The sequence below is a fragment of the Bos mutus genome, chromosome 22 (assembly GCF_027580195.1).
Source record: "Bos mutus isolate GX-2022 chromosome 22, NWIPB_WYAK_1.1, whole genome shotgun sequence".
Taxonomy (NCBI): domain Eukaryota; kingdom Metazoa; phylum Chordata; class Mammalia; order Artiodactyla; family Bovidae; genus Bos; species Bos mutus.
In genome coordinates this window covers 66,630,662-66,643,199 of record NC_091638.1, presented here as the reverse complement: position 1 = coordinate 66,643,199, position 12,538 = coordinate 66,630,662, and the positions used below count along the sequence as shown (strand labels likewise).

General features: G+C 39.0%; 1 protein-coding gene across 3 annotated transcripts in view; it reads left to right on the top strand.

The window, feature by feature from the left end:
- The window catches only part of KDM2A (lysine demethylase 2A), a 91,079-nt gene that overhangs the window by 38,449 nt on the left and 40,092 nt on the right, over positions 1-12,538 (top strand). For all 3 annotated transcript variants that reach the window (XM_070359791.1, XM_070359789.1, XM_070359790.1), the window contains exons 3-5: positions 10,393-10,531; positions 11,154-11,232; positions 11,659-11,705. In XM_070359791.1, the coding sequence (XP_070215892.1) occupies positions 10,393-10,531; positions 11,154-11,232; positions 11,659-11,705 (265 nt within the window). The remainder of the gene's footprint in view (positions 1-10,392; positions 10,532-11,153; positions 11,233-11,658; positions 11,706-12,538) is intronic.

The following is a 12,538-nucleotide window of genomic DNA, read 5'->3' as shown; positions in this document are numbered from 1 at the left end:
TCCAGCACTGCAGTTCAAAGGCTACAGAGTCACTGCTACAGAGGAGCAATATAGAATCTATATCCGTAGTCCTTGGCACTTGGTAGATGTCCAGTAAAGTTATATTGAATGAGAAAACATTTCTTCTCTTAAGTCGAGCCTTCACCAACCATTCTACTACTCCTTCCTCTTGGACTTTCATAAATTCTGTACCTACCTGTCTTAATGCATATCACATTAATGGTAATACTGTAATTTACTTACATGTCTGTCTCCCCCTACTGGCCAGAAATCTTAGCGCTAGACTGTGCCTTTTATCTTTGTATGCAGAGCATCTGGCTTTAACTCCATAATGAGTGCCCTGTTTTATGAATGAGTAAGTGTTCAAATAATTTTTATATCACAAACACATGTACACACATAGAAAGGTGGTAGGCAGTGATTCATCTACATATGTACCTGCCCCATTGTGTGATCTTACAGTAATATCGGGTTTTCAAAAATATGGAAAGAAAGAAAATGAGAACAACACCTTCAAGCTTAGTTGATTTTTAGGATATATATGTAGTCATACTTTTGTGAAGGGGACCAGTTGAGAACCTGAGCTTGCTTCTTTCTTTGAAGATGTATAAGAGCTTATTAAGCACTTATCAAGTAGGGATTTGGTGTGTGTTGGAAAGGTTCAGATGTAATCTGTATCGCTTTATAAATTGATAAAAAGATGCCCCCAAACTTTTTCTTTAAAGCAGTATCATGATGTGGGACATGAAAATACACTTGTTACTTGGCTTCTTATACCGTCACCAGCAAAGAGGCTGTGTAATTAAAACTTTTCTCTAAGGTAGTGAGGTAGATCTGCCTCAGATCAGAACTTAGAGACAGTAGGAAATGTGAATCTTGGTTTAAAAAAAAAATGTTGGCAACGTCATCTTTACAGAAAGTGTGTGATAAATGTCCCTGACTACAAATATAGAGAATGAAAACAAATTTTAATTAGCATATATAATAAACGTACTAGGTTCAAAGCACTCTTTGATGTAAAGTGGTCTGTGGTTAGAAATTGCAATATTTTTATTTCAGCCAAAATAACTGAATGTCCAGGAAGTTAAGTAAAAGCTAGAATTAGAAGTTAGGATTGGTGAAATGTTAAATAACATTTAAAGGAAATGTTGTATCCCTTAGCACGTATCAGAAACCTCCCTCCCTTGGGAAGATATTTTGCTGATCTTTGTACCAGGCATGGTGTTCTGGTTGATAGACTGCTTCGTTGTCAACAGCCCCACCACTTCACCTCCTTGCTCTGCCAGAGCCATTTCATTTGTCTGGGATCTCCTCCTGTGACAGTTACTTCAGCTGCCCCAAGCCCCTGGTCTGGCCAGAGTTCGTTGCTTAGTGATTTCAGTAGTAGAGAGAGTAGTGGTTAAGACCACAGGTTTTAGAATTGGGTTCCAGTCCCAGCTGTACCACTTAATAGCTTTGTAACTTGGGCAGGTTACTTCTGTCCTTCATTTGCCTTTTGTCATACAAAAGAGAGGATAGTATCCTTACATGTGTTAATACATGCAGAATGCTTGTTACAGTACTTGGCACATAGTCAACACTGGAATGTTAACTGCTGTTACTACTGTTGCTTTGTCCTGGCATCATAGTTCACCTTCAAAGCAGTAGCCCTTCTGGGTGTTATTAATTAAAAAGCAACTGCCTTTTCATACTTTATACAATTTCTTCATTCTCTTGACTCCTTTGATCCCTTGGGGAATGGTAATTGCCTAAGCCCTCCAGAAATAACTGCCCTAACATCTGGTTGATTGAGATACACGGAGATTTGTTTAATATGGCGGGGGGCGGTGCGTGGGGAGGACAGGAGGATGATGTGGAAGTCCCTTGGAGGGCTGTCCTGCCAACCCACCACTCGTGCCTCTCAGTGTCCCTGGTCAGGACAGAGGGGGGGCTATGGGTCAGCAAAATGTGAACACAGTATAAGGTAAGAGAGAGCAAGGCTGAGAATCAGGTGGTGAGGACTTTATTGTAGAGCACAGAGGGACCTTGTATTATTTACCTCCAAGGGAAAATTAGGATCTAGAGAGGTTAAATGATTCACTTAACTGCCTAAGATCACACAGTAAAGTGTCTGTAGTAGAATTGACAAGGGATAAGCTCTCCCTTTAGATAGTTCAGCTTTCTTGTTTTTCTGTTTTCTAAAAGGGTAAACTTAGGTCAGTTTTACCTTTCTTCTTTGTAAAATAATTCCACCATATTTCCTGATTCTCAGAAGTTACCGTAGGCAAAACCTATTTGATATAAAATGAAGGAATTATACAGTGACTCTTAAAGGGAGATTTTTGATATATTGCATTATTTTTAGAAATTGTAAGATATTTGCAACAAAACTTGCCATTCTAACCATTTTAAGCAAATTAATTCAGTGGTGTTAATTCAGAGTATTGTGCTGCCATCGTTACTGTTTCCAAAACAAAATTACCCCAGATAGAAATTGTATAATCGTAAAACTGTAACTTCCCATTCCTCCTCCCCCCAGCCCCTGGTAATCTCTAATCTCTTTCTGTCTCTATGAATTGTCTACTTTAGGTACCTCATAAGTGGAATCATACAATATCTTTTTGTCTGACCTGTTGCACTTAGCATAATGTCTTCAGGGTTTACCCATGTTGCTGCACGTGTCAGATCTCCATTTCATTTTATAGCTGAATAATATTTTGTTGTATATATAAATACTACATTTTATCTGTCAATGGAAATTTGGGGCTGTTGCCATCTTTTTTTTTTTTGACCGTCAAAAAAAATAATAATTTTGGCATTATGAACACTGGTGGTGTAGTGTCTGAGTCCCTGCTTTTGGTTGTTTTCTTTTGGTTCTAGAAGTAGAATTACTGGGTCATATGGCAATTCTGTGTTAAATTTTTTGAGGAATTGCTGTACTTCTTTTTCACACAGGCTGCAACCAGCAATGCATAAGCGTTCTAGTTCCCCACTTCCTTGATAACTCTTGTTATTTTGTGGGTTTTTTTTGTTTGTTTTTTGTTTTTTCTTTTTTGGTGATAGGAATCTCAATGGATGTGAAGTAGTATCTCACTATGGGTTTGATTTGTGGTGATGTTTGGCATCTTTTCCAGTGCGTATTGACCATTTGGGTGTCTTCTTTGGAGAAATTCCTATTAAGTCCTTTGCCCATTTTTGAATCGGGTTGTTTCTTTTGTTGTTGAATTGTAAGAGTCCTTTATATATGCTAGATCCCATGTCAGATGTATGGTTTGCAGGTATTTTCTCCTACGGTTTCTTTTCACTCTGTTGATAGTGTTTTTTGTACAAATTTTACAAATTTTGATGAAGTCCAGTTTACCTGTTTTTTTTCCTTTTGCTTTTGATGTCATTAAAAAAGTCCTCTTTAAAGCTAATGCTGTGAAGATTTTCCCTTGTTTACTTCTAAGAATTTTATAGTTTTAGCTGTTATGTTGAGGTCTTTGATGTGTTTTGAGTTAATTTTTTGTACTAAATGAAATGGTTTAAGGTAAAGGTCTAACACATTCTCTTGCAGGCAGATACCTAGTTTCCCTTGCATCGTTTGTTGAAAATGTTTTTAATCTTAATAAACTTAAGTCTTACAGCTACGTGTGACTAGCAGCTAACATTTTGGACAGCTCAGATCTAGCTGATCGTTTAATTTTTCTCCTTTAATCTGTTAATGTGGTGAATGACCTTAGTCGATGGAGTGGAAATTCTCAGAACTAACAGACTGCTTTTGCGTTTCTGGCACAGCATGGTGGTTCCTGATACTTAAGAGCTTTTTTTAGTCATTTATCTATGTGTCCTTTCGTATCAAGTCAACTGAAATGGCGATGAAAATTTAGAAAAAAATTGTGCTTTCTCAAAAAATGTTATTACGCAAGATTTGGTCTGTGTCAGACTTTATTCTTATATCGTAAAAATACATTGCTTTACTTAAATATGTGCATTGTATTAAGCTTTTTTCTGTTATAGACTGCCCATCATTATTTTGTATTGAGATAGAATTCATATGCTATTCAATTCACTCTTTTAAAGTGTACAACTCAGGGAGTTCCCTGGTGGTCCAGTGGCTAAGACTCCACATTCCCAGCACAGGGGGCCTGGGTTCAGTCTTGTTCAGGGAACTAGATCCACATGCCACCACTAAGAGCTCGCATACCGCAACAAAGAGTGCAGATGCCACATACTGCAATTCAGACCCAACGCAGCCAAATATTTTTTTAAATAATAATAAAGTGCACAATTCAGGAGTTTTTAGTAGATCTACAAAGTTGTGAAAACATTCAAGTCGATCAGTCGTGTCCAACTATTTGGGACCCCATGGACTGAAGCCTACCAGGCTCCTCCATCCACGGAATTTTCCAGGCAAGAGTACTGGAGTGGGTTGCCATTTCCTTCTCCAGGGGATCTTCCCAACCCAGGGATCGAACCCAGGTCTCCCACGTTGTAGGCAGATGCTTTCTTTACTGTCTGAGCCACCAGGGAAGTCCTCTGTGAAAACATTACTAGTATCTAATTCTAAAATATTTTCATTACCCCAGTACACATTAGCAGTTACTCCCCATCTCTCTTCTCTCCAGCCTATGTCTTTATAGATTTGCCTATTCTGTACATCAGATAAAGGCAATCATAAAATGTATGGTCTTTTGTAATTAGCTTATTTCACTTAGTGTTTTTGTCGAAGTTCATCTGTGGTTGCAGCATTTCTCAGTACTTCACTCCCTTGTATTATTGCTTAACCATATTCCATTGTATGGATATATTGCTCAGTCCCTAAGTTGTGTCCAACTCTTTGCCACCCCATGGACTGCAGCACTCCAGGCTTCCCTGTCCTTCACCATCTCCCTGAGTTTGCTCAAACTTACTTCCATTGAGTCAGTAATGTCATTCAACCATCTCATTCTCTCTCGCCCTCTTCTCTTGCCCTCAATCTTCCCCAGCATCAGGGTCTTTTCCAGTGAGTCAGCTCTTTGCATCAGGTGGCCAAAGTATTGGAGCTCCAGCTTCAGCACCAGTTCTTCCAGTGAATATTCAGGGTTGACTTACCACAGTTCAAAAGCATCAGTTTTTTCAGCTCTCAGCCTCCTTTATGATCCAACTCTCACATCCATACATGACTGCTAGAAAAACCATAGCTTTGACTACACAGACCTCTGTTGGCAAAATGATATCTCTACTTTTTAATACACTGTCTATGTTTGTCATAGCTATTCTTCCAGGGAGCCAAGCATCTTTTAATTTCAAGTGTGGCTGCAGTCACCGTCTGCATTGATTTTGGAGCCCAAGAAAATGAAATCTGACAGTTTCCACATTTTCCCCATCTATTTGCCATGTAGTTATAGGACCAGATGCCATGATCTTCACTTTTTGAAAGTTGAGTTTTAAACCAGCTTTTTCACTCTCGTCTTTCACCTTCATCAAAAGGCTCTTCAGAACCTCTTCACTTTCTGCCATTAAAGTGGTATCATTTGCATATTTGAGGTTATTGATATTTCTCCCCACAATCTTGATTCCAGCTTGTACTTCATCCAGCCCAGCATTTCTCATGATATACTCTGCGTATAAGTTAAATAAGCAGTGTGACAATATACAGCCTTCAAGTACTCCTTTCCCAATTTTGAACCAATCCATTGTTCCATGTCTAGTTGTAACTGTTGCTGCTTGTCCTGCATATAGGTTTCTCAGGAGGCAGGTAATGTGATCTGGCACTCCCATCTTATTAAGAATATTCCCACAGTTTGTTTTGATCCACACAATCATAGGCATTACCATAGTCAGTGAACCAGAAGTAGATGTTTTTTTTGAAATTCCCTTGCTTTTTCTATGATTTTGACAGATGCTGGTAATTTGATCTCTGATTCCTCTGCCTATTCTAAATCTAGCTTGTACAGCTGGAAGTTCTTGGGTCACGTACTGCTGAAGCCTAGCTTGAAGGATTTTGAGCATAATCTTGCTGGCATGTGAAAGAAGTACAATTGTGTGATAATTTGAGCTTTCTTTGGTATTGCTTTTCTTTGGGATTGGAATGAAAACTGACTTTTCCAATCCTGTAGCCACTGCTGAGTTTTCCAAATTTGCTGGCATATTGAGTGCAGCACTTTAACAGCATCATCTTTTAAGATTTGAAATAGCTCAGCTGAAACTCCATCACTTCCACTAGCTTTGTTTGTAGTAATGCTTCCTAGGGCCCACTTTACTTCACACTCCAAGATGTCTAACTCTGGGTGATTGACCATACCCTCATGGTTGTCTGAATCCTTAAAAGCTTTCTTGTACAGTTCTTCCATGTATATTTGCCACCTTTTCTTAATCTCTTCTGCTTCTGTTAGTCCTTGCCAATTTTGTCCTTTATTGTGCCCGTCTTTGCATGAAATGTTCCCTTGGTATCTCCAGTTTTCTTAAAGAGATCTCTAGTCTTTCCCATTCTGTTTTTTTCCTCTGTTTCTTTGCATTTTCCACTTAAGAAGGCTTTCTTATCTCTCCTTGCTGTTTCTGGAACTCTGCATTCAATTAGATATATCTTTCCCTTTCTCCTTTGCCTTTCAATTTTCTTTTCTCAGGTATATGTAAGGCCTTCTCAGACAACCACTTTGCCTTCTTGCATTTCTTTTTCTTGGGGATGGTTTTGGTCACCACCTCCTGAACAGTGTTACGAACCTCCATCCATAGTTTTTCAGGCACTTTGTCTACCAGATTTAATCCCTTGAATCTATTCATCACCTCTTAGGTCATACATGAATGGCCTAGTGATTCCCCCTACTTTCTTCAATTTGAGCCTGAATTTTGCAATAAAGAGCTGATGATCTGAGCCATAGTCAGCTCCAGGTCTTGTTTTTGCTGACTATACAGAGCTTCTCTATCTTCGGCTGCAAAGAATATAATCAGTCTGATTCACTGTGTGTGTGTCTACACACACACATATATTGCCATTTGTTTATTTTTGTTTTTGTTTTCCCTTGCCTTTGGAGTCAGATCCAAAAAGAAATTGCTAAGGCTAATGTCAAGGAGCTATTGCCTAGAAGTTTAATGGTTTCAGATTTATATTTAAGTCTTTGAACCATTTTGAGTTAATTTTTGTGTATGGTAAAAGGTAGTGGTTCAGTTTCGTTCTTTCGTGTGTAGCTGTCCGCTTTTCCCAACGCCATGTATTGAAGAGACTGTCCTTTCCCTGTTATGTGTTCTTGCCTCCTTTGTCATAAATTAATTGACCTTGTATGTGAGGAGGTTATTTCTGTGTGCAAATGAATGCTTTCTAAAAATGATTGTTGTGGGAAACCATATTTATTTCAGTGGTATTTCTCTTGCTTTTTGACATGCTTGGAACTCATCTTTTGGAGTTCTTTTCTAAGACACATGTGAAATAAGGTGAGGAAGAGAACTGAGTGATGCCTTTCAAAACACAAACCCATTTAAGAAATTGTCAGCGAAAATAACCAGCCTCCCTTCAAATATAAAAGTACCTAAAAGTATTTTTGAGCATTGGTGGCATTTTTAGAGTAAGAGGTCTACTAAAAATAGATCTTTTGGCCTTTAAGATGTGACTTATGGCAACAAACTGCTAGGTAAGAGTGTTATAAGGGTTTTTTTTTTTTTGCCAAACTTGGAAAAGATAACAGGTATTCATCAGTGTTTCTACCTAAAACTGGTAAATTGAATCTCGCTCTCCTCTGGTGTGTAACCATCAGTTTTATTTACTTTAATTTTAATTTCTTATTTCTGCTCTTTCCCTTGTCCCATTCCCTAAGAGACTTTTCTCCAGTGTCTCATTTTCTTAACGTGTTTATATAAATTCTGGTGCTGTGTAATCGATTCTAGATCATCAGTATTTAAATTCTAGGTTTGGTTGTTCTTAGCACATACTGGGGTGGGGGCCTTCGGCACCTCAGTCCCCAAATCCATACTCCTTCCCACCTGGACCTCCCCTACCCGTTGGAACCTCAGTTGATGAGCACCGCAGCAGGCGTGGGAATGGGCAGCAGAGGCTGCGGGGAACCTCACCAGGAATCTAAGGACCAAACCAGCCTCTTTTTCCATTCCCAGTTTTATTTTTTTTTTAACCCAAGGCATGCTGTGCTCCCTGTTTTCTTCTGTTTGTGTTGATTGGGAGAGGGGTATTCTGAGTGGGGTGGTAGATATTTTTTCTTCGTTTAACTATTTTAATACTCAGAGGGATATGGGAAAGGTAAAGTGAGGAGCTCCACTTGGGTGTAACCAGGTGGTGGTAGGGTCTGGGCCAGGCAGGCCCTTGTGTAAGTAGTGGAGTGTGTTCTTTCTCTCCCTCCCTGCTGTGCTTCTTCCAGTGGGACCATAGCTCTTACCTTTAGCTGTATGTGGGGCTCAAGTTAGATTGGAAGGAAGCCATGGAATGTCTCTCTGAAAATCCTTCTTTTGCTAGTCTTCCTTCTGAGATTCCGCTTCTGATTTTCTCCCATGACACACGCATCTTTCCCCAATATCTTGAACCCTGGGGTTTTATGTGAACAGGGCTTCCCTGGTGGCTCAGGTGGTGAAGAATCTGCCTGCACTGTGGGAGACCTGGGTTGGGAAGATCCCTTGAGGAGGGCATGCAACCGACTCCAATGTTCTTGCCTGGAGAATCCCCCTAGACAGAGGAGCCTGGTGGACTGCAGTCCATGGGGTTGCAAAGAGTTGGACACAATGGAGCGACTAAGCACAGTACACCCTGGAGTTGGGCTCCTTTACCGTTGCCTCACACAAGTTGTCCCATGTGTTACAGAAATTTCAGCAAATTTTAATACTGGCTAAAGTAAACTATACCAAAAGGTAAATTTGCAGCATGAGCAACATGTTATCTTAAGAAAAAAATTAAAACAGGCAGCTTACCAAGATAATTCACATACCATAAAATTCACCTGTTTAAAGTGCACAGCTCAGTGGTTTTTAGTATATTCAAGGTTGTGCAGATGTCACCACTGTTTAGTTCTAGAACATTTTTAATTGTTCCCCAAAGAAACCCACATTGTTAAGTTACTTTCTATCCCTCCATCTCCCCAGTCTCTAGCATCCACTAATCTACTTTGTGTCTCTGTGGATTTGCCTATTCTGGACATTTCATGAAAATGAAACTGGCTTTTTGAGGGTAGTGACTGAGTGTGTGCAGCTGCCCCAGGAGCCAGAGCTGTTATAGCTCCTCCTCTTCCACTTCCTGTTGTACACAGTAAAGATCGTTTATACAGCAAAAAATTAAAATAAAAAATGAAATTATGTAATACACGGTCTGTTGTGTTTGGCATCTTTCACTTAGTATGTTGTTCTCAAGATTCGTCCATGTGTAGCACATAACGGTACTTTGTTCTTTTTTGTGGTCAAATAATATTCCGTGTGTAAATATACCACATTTTGTTAATCCGTTCATCAACTGACTGACATTTGGGTTGTTTCTGCCATTTGGCTGTTACAAATAATGTTCTGCTGTGAACATCTGCATTTTAGATATGTTTTTAATTCTTTTGGATATACACCTAGGAGGAGAATTGCTGAATCATGATTTACTGTTTAATGTTTTGAGAAACTGCCAAACTTTTCCAAAATGGCTACAATATTTTACATTCCCATCAACATTGTGTAAGGGTTCCAGTCTCTCCACATTCTCTTCAACACTTGTTATTGTCTGCCTTTTTTGGTAATAGCCATCCTGCTGGGTGTAAAGTGGTATATTTTTGTGGTATTTATTTCTAATGACCAATGATCCTAAGCACTTTTTATGTGCTTGTTGACCATTCGTATATTTTCCTTTGGGAAGACCTCTTTAATGCTAAGTATTGGTGGTCGGCTCTTTGGAATGCTGTTGTTTAGGTTAACTTTATCTGCTGTAAAAGAGGTTTTGCTTCATTAATTAAAATGTTTTAGTTTATTCTCAAAGGTTGTTTTAGAAAGCTAATCCAGAAGTAGCCTTCCCCATAAAAAAATTATGTTTTGTATCCTGGTCTGTAAAGTCTATAAAGACAGTTTGTCCACCCTCTGATAAACGATGGTAGATAAATAAAATGTTTCATAGGACTTATCCTGGTGATCTAGTGGTTAAAACTTTGTGCTGCCAATGCAAGGGGTGTGGGTTCAATCCCTAGTCAGGGAACTAAGATCTCATATGCTGTGTGGTGCAGCCAGGAGAAAAAAATGTTTAGTAGGCCCTATTTGGTCATTTGGTTTTTGTTGTAAATTTATCTGTAGGCTCAAAGAGTTAGCAGTGTAAAATTTACAAGTGGGGAACTTAGTGACTCATTTTAAATTTCATACATTGTGAGAATATTAGCTGACCTTTATTTGAGAAAAAGATCTACAAAGCAAGGCAAATGAATGCTTAACGTAGCAAGTGAAAATCTTGAAAAGGTGTATGATTTCATCCTTCTGTCCCTCTCTCCCCAGCGTGGTACCATGCGACGACGCTATGAAGATGATGGCATTTCAGATGATGAAATTGAAGGAAAAAGAACTTTTGACTTGGAAGAGAAGCTCCACACCAACAAATATAATGCAAATTTTGTTACTTTTATGGAAGGAAAAGGTCAGTATCATTTGGATTCAGACCTGCAGCCACTTGATGTAGGAGGTTGTAGACTCTGGGAGCTGTGGGCTCAGCATGTCTGCAGCCAAAATACTGCCTGTTAATGCTGTGATGCTGTTTATCTTTATTTTCTCTTCTTACACAATGCCACTCATGCACCAGCCTCCCCCGGTCCCCCAGCCCTACCCCATGAGTCATTCTCTGCTATATTGGAAGAAGCAAGCGTTTATTAGGACAGGAATGTTGGGATTTTTTCCCCTAAAGACCTCTTCCTTCTCTTATCCCTTGGTTTGGGTTTAATTAAAAATAGTTCAATAGCAATTCCTTTATGCATGTACCTGCTCCACCATGACTGAGCTCCGTGTGTGTCATGCAGCTCGTTCTTTGGCAAACTGACAAGGATGTCATGGTGTGTATTGCAGGGGGCAGAATTAGATGTTAGGCTGTTAAGGCACAGGATATGGTTTCTGCTTGGGATTTATGAGGTGACTCAATAGTACTATCCCCTGTTGGTTAAATTCTGAATGATTGTGGAAATCTCTTATCGTATTACGTAGGTCCTTTTATCTTTTTCCAGCTAAACCTCTTGGCCTTTCTAACAATTGTTTTCTTATGGTGACAGATTTTAACGTAGAGTATATCCAGCGGGGTGGCTTAAGAGATCCTCTGATTTTCAAGAATTCCGATGGACTTGGAATAAAGTAAGTGTTCACTGATTGGGTTTGGCTGCAAAGTGGCCACATTAAACACAGGGCTATAGACAATGCAGTATTGATAATCCAAAGCATAGATCATTGAAACTATCTGAAGTGTGTTATATGTAAATGAGAAAATATAGATGAACTATAAAGAAAATAAATTTAAATCTCCTGAAATCTATCACCCTGAATAATCCCTATTAACCTTTTCTCATATATTCTTTTTTCCTACATATATATGTACATCTGTTTATATATGTATAAATATGTTTATATATGTATAAATGTTTATATTTAAAATATATTTTTTAATCCTCAATTTGAAGATTGATGGGGCTTGACTGGGGAGTTCTTAGTTCTTTAAAAAAAAACTCACCCTGACTAGAGTAGTTGTGCTTCCCATTATACTTACTGGTGTTTGTTTCATAGGATGCCAGATCCAGACTTCACTGTGAATGATGTCAAAATGTGTGTGGGTAAGTGCTACACTCAAGGCCTTTGTTTTTGAGGCAAAGATCTAAGATTTACAGCTGAGTCTTAAATCTCTTACTGAGATTTTAAGGTTTAGGAGCATTGAACTATATATTTATTTGAAGTATATACTACTTGAAATACTGTCTTGATTAGATAGTACTATTTAGCAACTGAGAATTTCCTCAAAGGGAGTTACTGAAGTTGCTTCATTGAGTACTTCTCATTAGACCACAGCATCTGAACATCTGCCTCTTTCCTACCTTCCAGTTTTATCTCTGTGCGTCCTTCCTTCTCTCCATGAAGAGCCTGCCTTCGAGGGTAAAATTTCAAAAGTAGAATTATATTTCTCTGAGTCAAGAATGAAACCTCATTTATGATTCTCATCCTTCCCTAAAAGCCATAGAGAAATTTCCAGAAAATTTTCACTAACGCTACATTTGGTTATAGAATGTGGTCCACTGGAGAAAGGAATGGCAAACCACTTCAGATTCTTGCCTTGAGAACCCCATGAACAGTATGAAAAGGCAAAATGATAGGATACTGAAAGAGGAACTCCCCAGGTCAGTAGGTGCCCAATATGCTACTGGAGATCAGTGGAGAAATAACTCCAGAAAGAATGAAGGGATGGAGCCAAAGCAAAAACAATACCCATTTGTGGGTGTGACTGGTGATAGAAGCAAGGTCCCATGCTGTAAAGAGCAATATTGCATAGGAACCTGGAATGTCAGGTCCATGAATCAAGGCAGATTGGAAGTGGTCAGACAGGAGATGGCAAGAGTAAATGTCGACATTCTAGGAATCAGCGAACTAAAATGGAGTGGAATGGATGAATTTA